The sequence below is a fragment of the Phoca vitulina genome, unplaced genomic scaffold (assembly GCF_004348235.1).
Source record: "Phoca vitulina isolate PV1807 unplaced genomic scaffold, GSC_HSeal_1.0 scaffold47, whole genome shotgun sequence".
Classification (NCBI taxonomy): domain Eukaryota; kingdom Metazoa; phylum Chordata; class Mammalia; order Carnivora; family Phocidae; genus Phoca; species Phoca vitulina.
The window spans coordinates 11,701,983-11,722,439 of record NW_022589750.1 but is presented as its reverse complement, the minus strand read 5'-3'; the positions used below and the strand labels follow the sequence as shown (position 1 = coordinate 11,722,439).

Here is a 20,457-nt window from a genome sequence, read left to right as displayed (position 1 = left end):
AGGCTCCATTTCCCTTGTGAGAGCAGGGTCCTAGTGACACCTCAAGCGGACTGTGAGTCGCAGGGTTGGGGCCCTTTCGCTGCCCTCCGCCTGGAGTGAGTCTGGGCACAGCCTGGAAGCCCTTTGTGGCTGGAAAGATGCAGCTCCAGGAAAGACCGGGACCCCTTTCTAGTCCTGGCTTTCTGAGGAGCCATCCCCAGATAGAAGAAGGGCTGTGGTCCAAAAATCTGCAGCTTTTTTGGAGCCTTTTCTCCCAGGTGGGGGCTGAAGCTATTTTCAGAATGCCAGGGTCATCTGCCAGTCTGGGGAGGGTGAGTCTAATACCCCAGAAGTAAGCCCCACCCCTCCCTTCTGACCCTTCACCCTTCCAGCCATTTCTAAAAGCAAAGGAAGCATATGACTTTCTGTTTTAAATTATTTTATTTTGTATTATAAAAAAAACAATAGCAATAACTTTATAAAGACTGTCTCACACACACAGTAGGAACAGCTGGGTAAGAGTTTGTTCATGTCCATGATGACCTCAGAACGACTATTAAAGTGCAAGTTGTGTGTTTTGTTTTCCTTTGTGCAATTTCACACACACATGTAAACAAGTCACTTGGCTATGATCTGACCCACACCCCCTTAGTCTCGGGAGGGCAGAGGCTTTCGTTTGCTGTCATGGCAACCCAGAATCACAGACAAGTTAATGCCCCATTTGTCCCGTCTTGACCCTCCAGGGAGCAGGACGGGTTTCCCAAAGCCTAACGGAGGCTGATTAACTTATACCACCCCCCCACCCCCATTCTTGTCTTTGTCAGAAACAAGACAAATTCCCCCTCTGCCGGGGCCTGTGCCCCCAACCCGTGGGGGTGGCAGGGCCCATGGGGGACGGGAGGTGGGGGTGGGGGAGAGTCTCGGTCTGAGCCAGTTCTCTTTCCTTCCAGAGCAGATGACCGTCCCTTCGTCGTTTGCGCCTCCCCGGTGCGCGCGGGTCGCGGGGAAGGAAGACGCCAGTCCGCGCGCACGCGGCCCGGGGCTGGCCCGGACGTCAGACGTGACTTTTCAAAAAAAGGTCCTCCTTAGGTTCTGTCGCCGGCGCGGGGGGGGTTGGGGGGGGGGGGGGGGGGGCTCCTAGCTGATGACGCAGCGCTCCTTGTCCTTGGCCTGGCCGCCGCCGCTGGCCTTCTCGCGGATGTACATGAGGTCGCTGTGCACGCTGGGCCGGCGCGCGAAGGGCGCCACGATGCCGAAGGCGTCGCCGGGGTCCCCGCCGCCGCTGCCGGCTCGCAGCAGCTTCTTGTTCCGCAGCGCCTTCTTGTGCAGCACGTCGCAGTACTGCACGGACACCTTGCGGTGCAGGTCCGGGCTCATCTCGCTGGGCAGCTTGGCCATGGCGAAGAGCGCCCGGAACATCTGGTCCAGGCTGCTGTTCTTCTTGGCCGAGATCTCGAAGTAGGCGCAGCGCTGGGGGTCGTCGCCCACCAGCCGCTCGATCTCGCGCTGCTCCACCTCGCGGTAGAAGTCCCGGTCCCCCTTGTTGCCGCAGATGACCAGCGGCACGTCCACGTTCTCCTTGGTTTTGTTCTTGAGGCAAGACTTGGTGTCCAGGATCTGCTGCTTGAGCCTCTGCACCTCCTCGAAGGAGTCGCGGTTGTCCAGGCTGAACACCAGGATGAAAACGTCTCCTACAGGGGACAGAAGGGGCGTTAAAGGAGCCGGGGAGGGCGGCGGCCAAGGGGACAGCCGAAGCGGGGCCGACGGGGGCGTGGGCGCCCCGCCGCCAGGCGTCGGGGCTCCAGCCGCCGCGCGCGGGGGACGCCCCGAACTCTCCCCGCGCCCCGTGGCGCGCGGCGTTGGGACCGGGGGTCGCCGCCCTCCCGGTGGCGCAGCTCCCTCCCCGCCCCCCGCCCGCCGCCGGGCCGGGCCTGCCGCTCACCGGTGAGGATGGAGAGGCGCCGCATGGCGGGGAACGGGTGGTTGCCGGACGTGTCGAGGATGTCGAGCTGGTAGACCTCGCCGCGGATGGAGTAGAACTTGCGGTGGAAGTCCTCGATGGTGGGCGTGTAGGCGTCCTCGAAGCGGCCCGTGAGGAAGCGCGACACGATGGCCGTCTTGCCCACCTTGGACGAGCCGAGGATGACCATGCGGTAGCAGTTCTTGGCCGGGATACTCAGCTCCGAGTCGCTCGGGCACATCTTCTTGATCATCGCGGCCAGTTTCATTGGGCGGAGGGGCCGCAGGGGCGGGCGCGGGGCCGAGAGAAGCGCGGAGGGCGGCCGGGGCTGGCGCGGGGCTGGCGCGGGGCTGCGCGGCTAGGCGGCTCCGCTCGCTCGGGCTGCGGCTGCGGCTGCGGCTGCGGCTGCGGCTGGGGCAGGGCTCCGGCTCGAGCTCCGCTCCGGCTCTCGGACAAAGTCGCTCACTCCTGTTCTGTGCGCCCCGAGGCCGCCCTTATATACAGCCTGCGCGGCCGCCCCGCCCCGCGCCCTCCCAGCCTCCGTGCGTCACGTCCCGCGGGCCCCCCCGCCCCCTCCCGCGACCTCCGCCCGCCGCTGCTGCTTCTGCCTGCCGCGCGCGGGGAGCAACTGAGTCCCGGGTCCCGCTGGGGCTAGGGGCGCGCGGACCCCGTTCTCCACGGCACGGGGCTCGGCGGCCGCAAGGGCGTCGGGGTTGTAGTCCCGCCTGTGCCTCTGACCCTCTCTGCCCTGGGGCAAGGACCCCACCCGCAACACTCACACACACACACACGCACTCTCACGCTCACACTCACTTCCTTTGGGCCTCAGTTTACCCAGAGAATAAGAAGAGCAATCCCGGCCCAGCAGCAGCGTAATCGCAGCTGCTTACCAGTGCTCGGCACCGCGCACCGAACCCGGCGTACGTCCCTTCTCTCCTCGGTCCCGAGAGCGAGCCCCCGCGGCAGCCCCGTTTGCGTCCGCGGGCGCGTGCCCGGTGCCCGGCGACCGTGTTAGCGCCGAGGGCGGTGCCGCGCGCTCCGGCCGCCAGAGGGCAGCAGAGGCCCCGCCGGCGGCGCGGGGAGGCCGCGGGCACCGCTTTTGGGGCTGGAGCGCGGGGCGAGCCTCCAGGTTGGGGTCTGGCCAGGTGCGGGGCGCGGGCCTTGGGGCTCCAGACCGAGACCCAGCAGGAGCCGTCCCCCGCCCCGCGCTCTACGGCAGGCCTCGGCGTCCCCTTTCGCCCAGCCAGGGATGCTCTGAAGCCGGCAGGGGCTGTCCCCATCCTTTTCCTGTGTGGCACCCGAAGGACCAGAGACTTGCCCTTCCTTGCTCAAGCCTGGGCCAACGTGCCCTCCTCCCTCCCCCACAGAGTTCTGTGCCTTGAGAGTCGCTTGGGCCAACATTCCCATTTTGCAACTGGGGGCGGGGGCGGGGGCGCTGGGCCTCAAAGCCCCGGGGTTAAAGCAGTCTCTTGCCTTGCCTGGGTCTCGGGTGCCTCTTCTGGAAAATAGCGGTTCTGGTTCTGATCGCGGAGGAGAAAGTACAAGCTGTGTAAGGGGCAGGGCGTGGTAACAATAGCAATAGTAAATGACCCCTGGGCTCGCAGCCCCGGGGGTGGGCCTGGGGGGTTCCGGAGCCAAGAGAGGAGGCAGCAGGCTGATGAGTACCCCGCACGGGGCTGATGGGCTCAAGGGCCTGGAGCCAGGGGAAAGCCGGCGCTCCCCACGGCAGCAAGTCCGGTTTGGAAGAAAGCCAGGGAGCCGGTAGCTGGTGCCACCCACCTAGCTGCACAGGCCTGGGTGCTCAGGGCAGTGTCAGGGGCGCCAGCCTGCAGCCCCCGGCTGTTGGCACAGCACCTGGGGCTCTCAGAGGCCATCTTCTCCAGCCCCTCAATGACAGGGATACCCGCAGAATCGCACACCCTCTGGAGGGGACACCCGGGGAGGCTTTATTTGTGCCAGGCACTGTTCTAGGTCCTTCCTTCTGGCAACCTTGAGGGGTAGGAACTATTTCTCTTGGTATTTTACGGATGGAGAAACTGAGGCAGGGGACATGACTTGGCCAGGGTCCACAGGTAGTAGCGGCAGGGCTGGGGCTCGAACCCAGGGGGCCGGCAGTCCTGGCTCTTACCCACCTACTGTGACCCTCCTAAAGCTCTGGCCCCCACTGTGGGACATCCACGCCCCGTTTCTCAGAGCGCACCCCTCAGATCTCCCTGCCCCTCCACATCTGTCCCCAAGCCTCGTGTCTACTGTCGATGAGGTTTCAGAGACACACATCACTTGATGAGCACCCAAGGGCTTACCACTCGGCTCTGATTCTGGGTGTCATTGTGTGACAGGCCAGCTGGGCTGGGTCCCCCCCACCCTCTTGACCCTGCTGAGGCTGCTCTCCCCTGCCCTCCCCGTCTGAGATGAGAAAGAACCGAGCCGGGTGCCCTGCAGACAGGGCCGCTGTGGACAGTGGTGCAGGGCGTTCATTGCAGAAATGGACCAGACAAGGATGCGAGCAGGGGCTGGTCACGGCCTGGGCCTGCATCATCCCTGGATGAGGGGCCCTCTCTCTGCCTCCCATGAAGGCACAGTATGGGCAGCTGGGCTCTGAAATAGGATGGCTTCTGGCTCCTTCCTGATGGCCCATGCTAGAGGGCCAGAGAAGGTGGCCTCCGGTCCCGGGAGGGCCACTGTGATGAGCAGAGGCTCAAGGGTGGCAGGGTCAAGGATTTGAACCCAGCTCTCCCTCGGGAGATCCAGGGGACTGGGACCCAGCCTGGAATCAGAGGCTCCCTCCCCCACCCCAGGTCAGATGTCAAGGTTGGCGCTGACATCATGGCCCGGCCCCTTCTAGCTGGTGAGCACCCGTGGCTGGTCCTGAGCCCAGCCTGCATTCTCAACCACAATTCCTGGTAGCTTCTGGGCATGTCCATTGATAAGACATGTCCTCCCAAGTCAGCCGAGTTAAGTCCTGAGTGTATGTGTCATTCATTCCCCAAACCGCCACGTGGACCCGTGGGTCGGGCTGCCTGGAGCTTGTCCGTCCTGCCCTGACAAAGCCTTCAGGACAGCAGCGTAGCCTCAAACGCTGTGTGTGCAGAGGTCCTTGTGGAGGAGCGAGCTCCCTGTTCCTAGGGGTGTGCAAGCAGACGCAGGGATTGAAGCACTGGGTAAGATCAGACTAGATGCCTCCTGTGGCCCGTCAAGGCCAGAGATAGACTCTGGATTCCAGAAATCCAAGAAGAGGGCTCGAGGAGCTCCCTGAGCGACGAGGGAGGCCCAGCCTGCCCCACCTGGTCACCTGCTGCATACATTAGGCAGGCGTCAATATCACGGCCCTTTTACAGGGCGGGGGACGGGGGCTCTGAGAGCTGCGTGCACGGGTGGAGTCTGGGCTCACGCCGCTCTCCCAGTGTCGCGAGGGGAAGGCCTAGCCTGTGTCCTGGGAGGGCTGGTGGCCTGCAGACAAGGCTGGGGCCTGGAGGAGGGCCAGGCCCTGTGCACTCGGCTCCGCAGTCAGGCTTGACCAACAGGCCCCAGATGATTACGGGGCCTATTCCTCCTGGTGACTTGAGGCCCACGAAGAATTAGGAGAGAAATGTCAGCGTTAACCAGAGATGCCAAGTTCAGCCCCAGGGTGTGGGGGGAGACTTGGGTGCAGGGCCCAGGTCCTCTGGTCACACCCAGGAAGCCCCACCCCATGGCCCCGGGAGCCCCCAGTTCTCTTCAACTCCTCCCCCCTCAGCGGGAGAGAGAGAGCATGAGCTTGGGGTGGGGCAGACCTGTGCCTCCAGGACAAGTCACCCAGCCTCAGCCGGCAAACGGGGGTGACCCCGGCCCATGTGGTCTTGAGACACCAGTGCTAGGCAGGGCCCCAGAGCAGGTGCACGCCACATGTCCGCGGTCCAGCCGGGCCTGGCCCTTCCCTCCCTCTGCAGGTCAAGCATTGCTAGCAAATCTGGGGAAGCACACAAGCCCTCCCTCTTTCCTCAGCCACAGCGCCTTCCCAAGCCCACCTCATGGCAGCCTTCAGGGCCGTGCACATTCCCGTCCAGACGCAGGCCCGTCATAGGCCCAAGGGGGTTGCGGTGTGACCACATTTGGACTTTTCTGATAACACTCAGATCACTCCACAAAGACGATCTGTCTCCAAGGCCAGCTTCTCTAGGCTGGACCTGGTGGCCTGGGGTTCAGAGATCATGAGTGTCATGGCCCAGCTTTCTGCGAATGCGGTCATGCCCCAGGGGGCACCAGCCGGTGATGCTCCTCCCTCACTCGGTCCCTCAGAGCCCGCTGCTTTGGGCACCCATGCTTGTTCTGACCACAGGGCCTTTGCATTTGCCATTCCAACTGCCTGGAATCCTCCAGTTTCCTCCCTCAGATCTCATTTGGGTCTCAGCTCAAATATCACCTCCTCAGAGGGTCCCCGATCACCACGGCTAATGCGGCTCCCACCCCTACCAGGTACTTTCATGTGGCTTTTAAATTTTCGGCATATTTTTCACTCTCTGATCATTTACCTGGATGGCAGCTCACAGAGGCTGGGAGCTCCTTGTCATGTGGGGGTGTTGGGCCGCTGGGTGGTATGATGATACCCCCACCCTGAGCCTGGGCTGGCTCCCCAAAGGAAAGGGACAGAAGAGGGGGTACTGGGGCAGGGGTGAGGCCACCAGCACAGGAAGCCCAAACATCCGGGCAAGTCCCTTCCCTGCCGTGTGTGGATGGTGGTGCCCAGCTCAGGGCTGACAGGCTTCAGCGAGAAGGAGGGCCACACCAGCCTGGCCTGGAGCCCTCAGGGGAATGCCCTACTCCCCGCAGCCCCAAACTCCCTCCCCTTGCCCCCCCTGGCCAGACAGAGAGCCGGAGGGGATGCCGGTGTCAGGGTGCCTTTATTGGTGAGTTAGGACGTACTGGGGGCTGCAGGGCAGGGGGGCTCAGTGGCCAGACGACAGCATGTCCAGGGCCCCCAAGGCAGAGGTTTCCAAGGCACTGGAGTGGCCCTCGCCGGGCGCCAACACCGAGCGGCGGCCGGGGCCCGTCTCCCCGCTGCAGGGCTTGGCACTCGGGGCAGGCCGGAGGCGACAGACGCTCCGCGACGTGGCCGAAGGCCCAGTCAGCTCCTCTTGTGGGACGGGGAGGCTTTCTGCTGGTAGATCTGCGTGGTGAAGGGCCTGCGGACAGGGAGAGAGGCTCCGGTCAGCAGGGCTCGGGAGTGATGCTACCACCCCAGGCCTGCCCCCCGCCGGAGCGTGGTCGGAGGGGGTGTCCGCAGGGGGGCAGGAGGCCCGGGCTCCCTCAGCACCGGCTGCCCGGCCCCCCAGGCCCCACTGGGCCTGCTCGAAGCTTCCCGTGGGCCGCTCGGGCCGTGATGGGCAGTCGGGCCCAGCTCGGCGGGCGCGCTCCTCGTGTGTGACAGGTGTCTACTCACTCCTCGTACAGGATGGCGACCATGTAGACGAGGGCCACAACCGCGGTCAGCAGCAGGCCGGTGGGGCTGGCGTGCCTGTGGGGAAGATGCTCTCAGGTCCCGAGCCCGGCCTTCTCTCTCGGACCAGGGCCCCCGCCGTCCGGGTCCTGACCCTCTGGCCGCTCGCTGACTGCCTATCCGGGCTGGCTCAGTCCTCAAAGGGGGGCCCACACTCCCTTTCCCATGTCCCCGGCTCCCCGGTTCAGGACACCGTGCAGATGAGTCGGGAAGGAAAGAATGGCCTCTCAGAACCACCCGAGTGGCCAAGCGGATTTTTTTCTGCACAAGGAGGATGTTCCAGGGGACCTGCCCTCCACCGACAGTGTCCTCAGGCTGTTTTCTAGAAATGGGTCCAGTGCCCCCAAAGGCATGTGGAGTGTCCAGTGGGCCCTTCGTGGGCTCCCTGCTGGAAGAGCCTGGGGGCACCTGCTGTCCAGCTGGTCCCATGTTTTCTAGTCCCCTCGGATCCCCGAGGCTCCACAGGGGCTGGGCTGCGGCATCTGGATGGCCGGGAGAAGAGGCGGAAACTGGTTCATGGGGACACACAGCATCCAGGAGCCTCAGGCTGGGGGCCCCAAGGACATGTGTGCACCGTGAGGGGACCCTCTGCCCTGTCCACGCTCCTTGGCCCAGGACCTCACACTGTCCCTTTCTTTGGGCACCCCAGCAGGGAGAGCGAAGGCCCCTCCCCTATTCTGTGGACTCTGTTTGGAATCATCCTCTGGGGGCAGCGTGGGCTGTCTGCCCCTCGCCACGGCCAGGTAGGAGATGTCAACACCAAACAGAGACCCTTCTGGGGCTGAAATGAAATCTGCCCTCCTAGAGCTTTACTCACTGACCCTGGTTTGGTTTTCTAGAGTGAGCAGAGCGTCCCCACTCACGAGTCAGGCACCCCAGGAGCTGAGGAGGAGGCAGGCAGCAGGCTAGACCACCACATCTGGCAGCAGCCCACTCAGGAGGATGGGGCCAGGGCTCTGTAGCCACAGTGTCGCTAAGACTGACCCCTGGGACACCCCCACACCAGGCCCTGGCCCGGGAGGCAAGCTGGCACCCCCTCTCCATTCCATGCACATGAAACCTCCGCCCTTTCCAAGTGCTATCCCACTCTAGCCCTTGACACACTAACAACCCGGTGTGGAAAGGATCATCTCCTTCTGCAGATGGGGAGACCCACATGCCTGGCCCTGAGCCCGAGGTGGCGTCAGGGCTGGTCCTAGGGAACCGGCTGTGCACCCTGGGGGACGGGGTGTCCCACTGGGGCTAGGGAGCTGGGAAGGTGAGACCTGGACGGAGCAGGAGGCCCCGGTGCCTCGTGCCCCCAGGAATCCTGCTGCCCGGGCCCACCAGGGCTCCAGCACACCCGGATGCTCCGGGAAGCCCCATCCGCGGGGCCCCTGGTGGAAGACAGCGTCTTGCAGCCCAGGTAGCGGCCCATCTCTGACAAGCTCTCAGCGCCGGGCCACGTCCTGAGCCACAGAGGAGGCCCTCTCTCATCACCGTGTGGCTGATGGCCTCCTGAGGGGGCCTCTGGGAGCCCAGGCCTCCCTAGGGTCTCATGTTTCTGAGAGCCATGGCCTGACAGCTCCGAGGCGGAGGTGACATCTCACTCTGAGCACAGAGGAGGCACCTGTGTATGGGGGATGGGGAGCCAAGGGTCAGGGAGGGCTTCCTGGAGGAGGGGACACTCCAGTTGGGTTTGGAAAGACCAAATTGGGGTGGGAATGGCAGAGAACAATGGATGTGCTGGCAGGGGTGGGGAAAGGAGGTCAGCAGGAAGAATCAAGAAGCTGCAGGGTGGGCCCTGGGGAGATGCTCTGTGGAGTGGGTCAGTCTAGGGGCATGGAACCTTCCCCCTGGGATCCCATTGCCCAAGTCCAGGCGAGGGGACTGTCTGGTCTGCAAGTGGGACTGGGGCAAGGGGAGAGGTCCTGGCCAGACCCACAGATTCCCCCTCTAGCTCCTTGCACTCAAAGCCCAGTGCTCCGATCTGGGCTGCCCCGAAAGGTGGGGGTTTCCAGGAAACAGCTCACTCCTGACATTCCACCATTAGAGATTCATTCCTTTATGTCCTATAACCTTCCTGGAGTCTGGGAGCACCTGGAACATCCTAGGCACGTGGTTTCAAGTATTCAATAAAAGCAAACACTTCCTACAGAAAAACTTCCAATGGAAGGAGCCCTAACATGCAAAATGGACAAACAGGAAGTGCTCTGGAGGGGCGCATGGCTTGAAGCCCAGAGCCCACAGCACTCCCTAGGCCGGCTCCTCGCCCGAGGTCTCTGGAGAGCGTGAGCCATAGAGGCGCTGGGGGCCTACGAGCCCTCATGTTCTAGTACACGATGGGCAGCTTACGGTCTGTAGGCCCGAATGGTTTTTACATTTTTAAGTGGTTTAAAAAAAAAAATGAATAGAGTATGACATGACACATGCAAAGTATATGAAATTCAAATTTCCGCATCCATGAACGATGCGGTGCCGCTCCGGCCACAGCCTGTCCTTTACCCACCGTGTCACGGCTGCTCAGAAGCTGCAGACCTCCGCCTGCAGCCTGTGAGCCTCGCCTGTCCGGCCCTTCAAGAGGAAGCTCGCTAACGCCCTGGTCTAGATGTGCCTTGTTTCCCGGGAGAACAAAGTCCCCAGGAACGCCTCGGCCCCGCAGGTGACAGAAGGCTGCCCCCGCCTCCCCAGGCAGCAGCCCGAGGGGCAGGCCCGATACTCACATGACAGCCCAGCCCAGGTAATTTGCCGTGCTGCCCCAGTACATGGGGTTGTCCAGGACGTTGAATGGGAACGTGGTCACCCTTGCCTCCTTGAGGATCCCGAAGTAATCGCCTGTGGACGAGGAGAGGGAGGACTGGAGGCTCACAGCCTGGCCACACAGTTCCTGCGGGAGGCTCCCCGGTGGGGGGGGAGGGGGACACCACGAGATCTGCCCTCCAGGAGGCTCCAGGCCAGCCAGGGAGCTGGTTTTACCACATCAAGGGACACGCCGGGCGCTGGGCCCACTCAAGCCACAGGCATGCAGACGCCTCAGAGGGCCTTCCCACCCACCATATGCTCCTCTCCTCTGCCTTTGCACATGCTGTTCCCTCTGCTCGGGATGTTTGTCCCTGCTCTCCGTCCAGCCAGCAGCTTTCCTCCTTTGGCATTTCTCCCTTAGCTCACGTCACCTCCTGAAAGAGACCCTTCCACTATTGAAAACAGGCCTGTTGGGACGCCTGGGTGGCTCAGTCGTTAAGCAACTGCCTTTGGCTCAGGTCATGATCCCAGGGTCCTGGGATCGAGCCCCGCATCGGGCTCCCTGCTCGGCGGGAAGCCTGCTTCTCCCTCTCCCCCCGCCCCCCCCCCCCCCCTTCTCCCCCCCCCCGCTGCCTCTGTCTGTCAAATACATAAAATCTTTAAAAAAAAAAAAAAAAAGGAAAGAAAGCAGGCCTGCCTGCTCCCCACTATTTCTGCCCCCAGATCCTTCCTTCTCACCCAACATGTGGCCTGGGTGAGTTCCTCTCCCTGCCAACCCCCGGGGGGAAACGAGGGGGCCTGTTCTGCTCCTCCGCCCTGGACCACCCAACCCAGGAGGTCAGCCATGGGATTACGGTCCTGGCCCCGCGACCAGCCCCGAGCAGCTGGTCACAGTGGACAGTGTGACCGTCAGACGGCCAACCCCAGACAGGCCCGTCATCCAGCCCTCCGAAACGTGGCACGGGCCCCCAGGCAGCCCGCATGGCCACGGGCTCCATGCTGCTCACTGAAGGGCACCGGCGCATCCTCCCAGCCTCCTCTCCCCAGAAATGCCTCAGAGCTTCATCCGAGGCAGAAGTAGGGCAGCCACGGGAGGGAGGAGTCCGTTGTCTGGAGACAAAGGGTGCGGGGGCCACAGGAGCGGCCAGGGGCGGGGGGCTGCGGAAGGCTTTCTTCCCAGGAGGCAGGAAAGGGGCTGTGGGCCCGGAGGCGGATGGCACAGAAACCCGCTTTGGGCTGACTCACAGGAGGGCCGCGGCCGCCGTGCCCTACATCCAGAGCCCCGCGGCCTTTGTCGGCCACTTCTCCTGCGGGGTGCTAGGCTGTGGTGCCTGGGACTTTTCTGGTTTCTTCCCACCAGCTGCCCACCCTGACTGGCTCCCCGCCACGGCCCTGACCCCCCACAGCGGCCCCTTCCCAGCTCTCTGCCCACAACTATGCCACACCTGCGGGCTGCTGGGCTACTCACCCTGGTCTTCAGAGGACCGGAGGAGGACAGGACAGTGCCCCTCCTCCCTCCGTGGCTCTGGGCCCCCCGGCTCTGCGCGACAGACACCTGATCCGCCCTCATCCCCGCCCCTCCCTCACGACCCCACCAGTGCAACCTCCTCATTGCTGGGACATCTTTCCAAGCCCTCCTATGGCCCCCACCTCCCCAGGAGTGAGGCCTCAGGCCCCTGCATGGCCTTCAGGGACATGTGTGATGTGGCCCCCACCTGACCTCCAGCCCTGGCCGGACCGGCCCCCCGCCCACCAGCCCACCTGCCCGCCATCCTGCCCTGGAGTTTGCTATTTGCTCCCGGGCCCACCCCAGTGCCCTGTTCCCACCTGGCAGACCCAGGAGCTCCCAACGTCTCTTCCCACCTTCCCACCCGCTGCCCCTCTCTGAGCCTCGGGCATCCTAAAGCTCCGGCCTGAGCACGAGGCGTAAGCCGCCTGGGGGCCCCGCTGCTGCGGGTGGGTGACAGGCCCAGCTCAGGCCCCCCGCACGCGCCGCTCCCGCATGTCTCCTCTGCCTGGGAACACGGCGCCTTCCGAGCTCCCGGCCCCCTCTACAGCCTGCAGTACCCCAGGGCCCAAGCGACTGTGGACAGAGAGGCCCCCAGGCGGACAGGGAGGGCTCCGGGGACTGCCCTGGGCGCTGGAGGAAACCGCGGCCAGGTGTGCGAAGCTGGCTGGGGGCTGAGAGCGGGGAGGACCCAGGAGCCCCTGATCCAGCCCATCAGAGGCGTGGGCACCTCCCACGTAACCTGCCTGCTGGGCTCCTTCTGTGGGCTGCCTCCTCCTTTCTGTCCCTGTCCCCAAGACTGCCTTGCTCTTGCAGCCTCCCCCAGCTGCGCTCCTTCTTGGGCTTCCAAGTTGCTAGAAGTTGCTGATGTCATGAGGACCTGAGCCATAGGCAGTGGGGAACGCAGAGCAGGGACAGCGTCGTCCCCCCCCCAACCCGATCCAGACCCGCACCAGACCCGCACCAGCCCTGGCTTGTGGCCCAAGTGCAGCAAATGGCAATCCCACTGGCCTGGCAGCCAACCGGCTGGATGAGACACAGGCGAGCCCGGCTTCCCAGGCTAACCACGGACAGGCAGAGGCCTGGAGGACGAAAGTGCCCGGAGCCTCAGACTTAGGGGCAGAGCAACGAGCCAGCCGGGTCCCCCAGTGCTCCCCACGAAGATGTCACAGATGGCAGGGCAGGCAGGCAGCCCCTGCTCCCGCCTGGACCCAGAGTGCATCTGCTCGTGGCCCGCCAGCCCTTGGGGTCTTACCTAGGAAGGTCCCGGTGAAGCCCAGTGCGAAGAAGCTGGAGAGCACAAACGTGCTGCCCACTCCCAGGAGCGCGAGGCCCAGGCGGTAGGCCATGGGGTTATCCAGGCTCTCCATCTTGGGCTGGCTCAGCATGGCCTGTGTGAAGCTGGCGGGGGCGGGGGGGGGGGTCAGACGATCATTGCCATGGACAGGGGCTGCCCTACCCTCCCCCTTCCCACCCCCTGTCCCCCGGGGGACCCCCAGAACAGCCCGTCCAGGGGTCTCAAACTCAGTGCCAGCTGGGGCCGGGCAGGTGGTGCCAACGAGCGAAGTTGCCGCCGGTGGGGTGCAGGGGACCTGGAGGGCATGGCCCTGCCCGAGCGGAGCTGCCCTGCAGTGCCAGCCCCCCAGTGCCACCAGGGCAGTGACCGCAATGAGGGGCCTGGGCCCTGCTAACGTTTTTGGTTTTCGAGAAGCCAGACATCAGGACTTGTAGTTAAAATCCCCTAATGATTAGAAACAGGCAAGAAGGACAACCACGTTAGACTTCGCGTGGCCGTGGGCCAGATCCAGCCCAGGGGCCACCAGTTTGCAAACTCTGATTCCTGTCCAGTTAGCAACCGGGACTTCACAGGAAAATGTGGCTCCAAAAGGAACAGATGAGTGCCCCTGGCTGCGCCTGTGTGCCCCTGCACTTGGCATATGCTGGGATGCAGTGCCCCCCGGAAGCCTGGGGCATGCTTGCCCCTTCCACGGCCTCCATGGTCCCTGCGCTGGGCTGGCCACATCCTAGGTGGCCCCTCAGAGGCTCCCTATGTCTTCCCCAACCTCCAAAATGGCCCCAGCAAGCTCCTTTTGGGGCCAAGCCATCAAAGGCCTTGTTAACCAGCAAGTGACAAAAGCAGGGTGAGCATGCTCATGGGTTTGGAGGTTCAGGTTCTCCGAGTGGCTACTGAAGATGGGAAGGCATGCTGCTGGCAGGGGGGGGGGCAAAGTGGCTGGGCTCGTGGTAACGCACAGGAGCATGTTCGGGCTCTGCCTCGCTAGTGGGGAGCTGGTACTGCTGGGAGGGACACGCTCAAAGGAGAGGATGTGTGTGGGAGCAAGCGCATGCATGTACCACTAACATACACTTCCCATTTCCCCACAATCATAACACTCAGAAGAGACATGGAGCTCTTCTGTTTCACACAGGACAACTGCTTGCACTCACTCTGTACCAGGTTCGTCTTAGCAGGGCAGCTCACTGTCTACCTACCCACCCGGCACAGCCATCTGCCTGTCTAGCCTCTATCCATCCACTCTTCCATCCATCCGCCTACCCATCCATGAGTCTATCCTTTATCCATCTATCACCCATCCATTAGCCTATCTTCTGTCCACCCATCCACCCATCCTTCCACCACCTCCCCATCTCCCCATCCATGAGTCTATCCTCCATCCATCCATCCATCCACCCATCCTTCCATCATCCACCCATCCATCAGTCTATCCTCTATCCATCCATCCATCCATCCATCCACCCATCCATCTATCCTCTGTCCATCTATCCATCCATCCATCCACCTACCCACCCATTAGTCTATCCCCTATGTATCCATCCTTCCACTCATCATTCCATCCATCAACCTATCAATCTACCCACCTACCCATCCATCCATGCATCCATCCACGCATGCATCCATCCATCAGCCATCCTATATCCATCCATCCATCACAAAGTACCTCTATTTGCAAGGCTCTTTCAAGCAGAACAAATTCACCATCCTCACTCATTCATTCCATTGGCAAATTCAAATTGTTGTAAAGCTATCCTAATATTGAGCTAAAAACCACCTCCCCAGAATGTTCTTCTCCAACTACTTTTAGCTCTGGGAGAACAGAGGCTGCTTCTTCTTCCCTCAAGTATCTCCCCGGTATCTGGCACACACCAGACAGGATGGGTTATAGTACATATTCATCAACTGGAGGAAAAGCAGCCCCCCCACATCCACTGCCTTACCCTCGGCCTGTGGGCAGAGGCCAGCACGGTGACCTATCCAGCAGCGGCACATATGTCAAGGTACACCCAGCCACCGGTCATGCTGCCCACACCCCCAGCTCTCCGCCCACCACTGACCTCCTTCAGCCTTCCTGCGGCCCGGGCTCAGGGCCACCCTGCAGATCCAGGCTGAGCTGCTGGGATGGGCTCAGGGTCACGCACACGCTGCCGTTGTACCTGCCCACACCCACACCCATGCCCCACCCCTCTATGCCCTCACCTGACTTTCTGATAAACCACCGGCCCTCACGCACGGGGCAGCCCTGTGACCCAGGCACACCTTCAACCCTGCAGACCCAGCAGCTCAGGCCCCAGAGCAGGCGGCTTCAGCACTCGGCCGGGGCACCCTCCCCACCTCTACTGTCTGTAGTAGGGTACAGGCCCCGGCAAGCCCGGCTGCCCCACCCAGAGCGGGGCTCACCTGCAGGCCCCTGGCTCCTTGGCAACCGTGGCACAAGGGACCACCCAGCAGAGAGAGAATGTGTATAGGGGGGTGGGCGGGGGTGATGCTCGGGCCTCCGTGCTCTTGTGCACTGGGGAACCCGCCCCCTGCCTGGCTCTTGGGCTCCACCTCCCTCAACATAGCTCTGGCACCTGCTCCTCCCTGCCTGGGCTGACCCTTGGCCCCCAAATCTAGGGAAATGAGGCGCGGTGGGCACCCTCTGGCCAGCACAGCATACCCATCTGCCTCGAGCACTCTGGGGGGCCCCTCATGGCGGCCCACTGAAAGGGCTCCTGGCAGAAGAGCAGCATGGATGTTCAGACAGACGTGGGTGCCCGGGGTCTTGGTTTCTGCCTCTGTGTGACAGTGACGGTAGCCCACGTGGCCCTGTGCGGAGCCGTGGCCAACGGCTGTGCCCACTCCGGTAAGCACGGAACACGTCAGGCTCTGCCTGTGGGGCTTGCGCACAGTGGGAAGGACAGGTGTGCAGGCAGGGTGACACCGTGTGGTGGAGCGCCGCGCGCCACACGATGGCCACACGGGGCGGGGGCCCAGAAGGCCATGGCCAGGCTTAAGCTGGGATCTGATGAAGACATTCCCCAGGAGAAGGGGCTGGGCAGGGAGAGCATTCCAGAAAGAGGAAGAGCCCCGGCAGAGGCTGGGGACAGAGCCCAGCACAGGAGCCCGGGGCGCAAGCAGCCTGCGGCAGAGCCCTCGCCCTGAGGTCGTTTGGCCCCGTGCGTGTGCGTGTGTGTGTGTGTGCACACGTGCGTGCACACTGAGTCGGAAGTCACTGCTGCGGGGGCGCAGAGCGGGAGAGCGTCCAGCGCCCGGGGCCGGGGCGCTGAGCCCAGCCACAGCCCCAACGGGACCAGATCTGGGGTCAGAGAGCAGCCGGCCTCGGTGGCACGCTCCTCTGCCAGAATTCTCTCGCATCATCCAAGAAGCATGCAAGTTGCCTGACCCTGAGTGTGCACGGCATGGCGGCAGATGAAAATGGGAAAGGTCTCACTCTGACCTCTGGCGTGCAGGAAGCAGCTTCCCAGGGGGACAGGCTTGCAGTGAAAGCCATCTGGTTGGAAGCAGATGGAGATTCCTTAGAAAGGGCGGATCTAGGGCCAGTGATGGCGAGGAGAAGGCCCTGAAGTGTGGGGGACGGCCCCAGACTCGATCCGGGCCTCCATCCACCTGTGGCTCCTTTTCTATGCCTTCGCCAATGGGAAGAGAGGAAGGGAGGGGCCAAGGGGAAGCACTTTCCCACTGGCCACAAAGCCCGATGGGGCTGCTGTCTGGGGTCAGCAGAGAAGGCAGGCCAGGCCCTTCCCGGGGGTTCTGTTCCGACGTCCTGTGCACCGCCTAGCCCCACAGGCGTCAGGGTTCCTGGAATGGCAGGGCCCGGCCCCAGTCAGGTGATCTGTGGTGTTCTAGCTCCTCCATTAAGCCAGGAAGGCACAGTCCATTCCCCACGGAAAATTAATGGAGGGATGAGTGGCTCTGTGCGCCACGCTCCCCATAATAGAATGAAGTAATAGGAGGCAATTTCCTTTGGAAAGATTCCGCACTGGGGGTGGGCGTGGAGAGACTCATCCATTTGTCTCGGGTTCTATTTTTAAAACTGGGATTGAGCTTTCGGTCACCAGTGTGACTTGAGGCTGTCTGCACTCTGCTCCCCTGAAATCCGGGAACCCAGGGTGGAGGGGAGGAGAGGATGTTACAGCCACATGCCAGGCACCCGGCTCAGCCACACGTGGTGCCCACAGCCCCACGACAGGCCTGTTCCCATGTCTGTCTGCAACAGACCGGCACTGATAAACCTCAGTCCTTCGAGGGCGTCCTCACCAGGTCATCCAGGCGAACCTGAGCAGCGATTCACTTGAGATTCTACCTCTCAGGCTTAGGTTAGCTCACGCCTCATGGTTCAACCCAACTAGGCAAAACTATCCATGAACATGGGCCTCCAGTGGGCTGACTTATTTTTTCCTAATCCATATTAAAATAGACCTATATGTCCTAAAACGGAACAAAACAAAAATATTCACCTATGTAACCCCCTACAAAATCGTCACCCAGTGAGAATTTAGGGCTAGGATGCTGTACATTGAATGAACACATCACCTTTTCAAAGTGTTTCCAAAACCCATCACAGCCAAGAGAGGGTCCGTCCCTTCCCCAAGGCAAAGCCCTGATGCCCGCAGGACCTGCAGAGTTAAGGCTGACCCCACCCGTGCTTCCTGCTCCCTCCGCCTGGATCTCCCTCCCACCGTGGGGCAGGCAGACTTCCGTGGGGCTCCAGAGCCCAGGCCCGCAGAATCCCTCCCCCTGGGTGTGGGCTGCCCTGAGAACACAGGTGAGGGCATTTCCAGATGTAATTACAGCTCATCGAAAAGGAGATTTATGGTGGCCAGGTGGGGATGGACTGGAGGAACCTTTCAAAGAGGGTCTGGGGGCCAGAGAGAAGTCAGAGAGCCTTTCTCCCGCTGGCCTAGAAGCCGAGCCCCACGCTGTGGGGAGGACCACATGCCTCGGAGCGCTGCAGACACTGGGAGCGAAGGGCCTACAGCGACGAGGATCAGAGTCCTCCCACATTCCTCGAGCCTGGGGGAGCCCACCCCCACCCTGTTTTCCGGCCGGGCTCTCACCGCCCCTTCCGACAGCCCTCCTCGGCAGTGATCCACCCGGCAACTAGTACCCGGAGGGGCAGAAGGTTTGCCCCCCTCGCTGCGGCCACAGCCCCGTTTCTGCTGAAGGTGTACCCCAGCCTGAGCGCGGAGGCCGCCTGCTCCTGTGTGCCCGCCCCCATACCTGCATGCCCCCCGTTTCCACACGACCCCGGGCACTGCTGCAGTGAGCTGGAACACAGCTCCACTGAGTGACTGACCGATGCAGCAGAGGCTCCCCAGTGCCCTGTGCATCTCCGTACATCTGTCCTGAGGCCGCTGTCCCCACCACGGGAAGATGGGGGGCGGGGCTCTGCCTGGCTGTCCACGCTGTGCCATGCTGGCTCCAGGCCACCAGGCTCCCCCCACCCACCCCGGGAGACTGGCTCTGCAGCGGATGCAGCGATCAGGGAGGGGGCTTCAACAGATGCTCCCCATCCCCCCCAGGGGCCCCTCAGGCCTCCCTCTCCATGCTCCACAGCCAGAGCAAACACGTATGTGCTGATGGCCTCCAGATAAGGAGCCTACGCATCCTGTCAGCGGCCCCCAGACCACCTCTGGTTGCCTGGCTGGTACAGACGAGCTGACACGGACGCCTGGCCCTGTCCCTTCCCCTTTGTACCGGCCGCGACCACGGGCCCCTGTCTTCACGCCCGGCAGACCCGCTGCCCAGCGCTCTCCTGACACCCCTGCCCAGGGCTTGAACAGGCACATGATCTGCGCTCCATTCAGTTGTCTGCACGGGCATGTGTGCGTTCTCTGCCCACCACCCCAACTGCTGCCCCCCACCCACCACGGAAGTTGTGGCTTACAGAAAGAGAACAGACACACTGGAAATGTCCAGAACAGGCAAATCCATAGGGACAGAAAGCAAATTCGGATTTTCCAGTGCCCAGGGATGGGGGCGGGGGCAGCATGTGCTTAATGGATACAGGGTTTTCGTCTGGGGTAAAAAAGTTCTGGAATTAGACACAATAAGGCAAGTGCTCTAAATGTCACTGACCCATTTTAGAGAAATGGCTAAACGGTGAATTTCCTGTTATGTATATTTTACCACAAAAGAAAAAGAAAACACACCTCTAGGAATCAAATGAAGGCATATATGAAAAAGGCTGCTCGGGGAAAATATGAGGCGGGGGGAGGAGGCAGAAGACTACAGGCAGTAGGTCTTGCCAGTTGGTCTGGCAAGATTGGTCTTGCCAGGATTCTCACAAGGCCTTCTAGAAGCCGCACCCACCCACCCTCACTCAATGCAGCAGAGGGAAGGACAAGTGGGAGAAGGCCGAGGGAGGAAGGAAAGTGCCTGCTGATCGGGAAGGTGAGCAGAGAAAACAGTCCTGCCTGCGAGCATCTTCCCTCTCGCCCCAGAAACTTCCTGGGGTGGCTGGTCCAACCAGGAGAAAAGTCATGGGCTGGAAGGCAGACACCAGGCCAGGCCAACACCAAGAGCAGCAAGCCGGGGAGGAGGAAGAGCTGAGGAGCTATCAGCTATAAGAAGCTGGGCATGGGGGTCTTCTTCCCAGCTCTCCCCAGGCCCCGGATGCAAGAATGAGCCAGGGAGCTCCCCCGTCAGGGGACCAGGGACCCAGGGCCCTCTGGCGTTTTGCCTCCTGCCGGCATCCTGTGCAGGAAAATTGCCTAATCCAGGCAGAGGGGCCCCTCCTTTACCCACTTGCTACTGGCCCCCGAGGGGAGCATGGAGGTCTGACCATGTCACCGCCCCATCCAGGTTGCTATAAAATGTCGCCCGAGGCAGGGCCGCGTCTGCTCAGCCCGGGATCCCCTGCATGGCCACACACTCGGTGAGGAGCTGGTCAGTGAGGATGGACGACCCCTCCTGGGAGAGGACCAGGGACCCCTGCTCCATTTCAGGCAGGAGACCAAGAGAGCCCAAGTGACCTGCTCCAGGCCCGCCCATCGGGAGCAGAGCTGAGGCTGCCCAGGGCACCTGCCCCTTCCCCAGGCTGCTCTGACTCACACTCCCTCCCAGGGTCCTGGACGGCATCCACCAGGGGGACCTGGATATCCGAAGGCAGCAATGGGACTTTCCTTTCATGGAGACTAGGGGCCGGCAAACCACAGCCTGTGGCTAAATCTGGCCCTGCCGACTGTTCTAGTAAATTCCGTTTTATTGGAATTCAGGCACGTGCATTCTTTACGCGCTGACATGCTGTCTCCGGGAGCCACAACAGAGATTATGTGGCCCTCAGAGTCAAAAACATTTACTGTCCGGCCCTTACAGAAAAGGTTTACTGACACCCGATATGGAAGATCATAAAATTATGCACCTAGATGAGCTAGGAGGGACCTCAGTCACCAACTAGCCCAGGGGTTGACAAACTATTTCTCCAAAGGCCAGAAAATAAATATTTTCAGCTTTGAAGGCTGAGAGGCAAAACCTGGGATATCATGTAGAGGCTCACAGAACCATTTAAAACG

The 20,457-nt window shown here is 62.1% G+C and overlaps 2 protein-coding genes across 9 annotated transcripts in view; both read right to left on the bottom strand.

Moving 5' to 3' along the window:
* Window positions 1–401: 401 nt before the first annotated feature.
* RASD1 (ras related dexamethasone induced 1) lies at window positions 402–2,281 on the bottom strand. Its single transcript, XM_032431899.1, has 2 exons — window positions 1,922–2,281; window positions 402–1,670 (listed from the first exon to the last, which is right to left on the bottom strand). Exons 1-2 carry the CDS (start codon window positions 2,205–2,207, stop codon window positions 1,117–1,119), a joined length of 840 nt encoding a protein of 279 aa, XP_032287790.1. The 5' UTR covers window positions 2,208–2,281; the 3' UTR covers window positions 402–1,116.
* Window positions 2,282–6,800: 4,519 nt separating this feature from the next.
* The window catches only part of PEMT (phosphatidylethanolamine N-methyltransferase), a 98,001-nt gene continuing 84,344 nt past the window's right edge, over window positions 6,801–20,457 (bottom strand). For all 8 annotated transcript variants that reach the window (XM_032432076.1, XM_032432072.1, XM_032432079.1 and 5 more), the window contains 4 exons: window positions 12,899–13,044; window positions 10,118–10,229; window positions 7,359–7,433; window positions 6,801–7,101 (listed from right to left, as the gene is read on the bottom strand). In XM_032432076.1, the coding sequence (XP_032287967.1) occupies window positions 7,044–7,101; window positions 7,359–7,433; window positions 10,118–10,229; window positions 12,899–13,044 (391 nt within the window). In that variant the 3' untranslated portion in view covers window positions 6,801–7,043. The remainder of the gene's footprint in view (window positions 7,102–7,358; window positions 7,434–10,117; window positions 10,230–12,898; window positions 13,045–20,457) is intronic.

Excerpts from the sequence above, each read along its gene's own strand:
- RASD1 (XM_032431899.1), bottom strand. The coding sequence starts at position 2,207 with ATGAAACTGGCCGCGATGATCAAGAAGATGTGCCCGAGCGACTCGGAG. Across the intron at positions 1,671-1,921 it reads GCGCCTCTCCATCCTCACCG|GAGACGTTTTCATCCTGGTG; the intron begins GTGAGCGGCAGG and ends TGTCCCCTGTAG.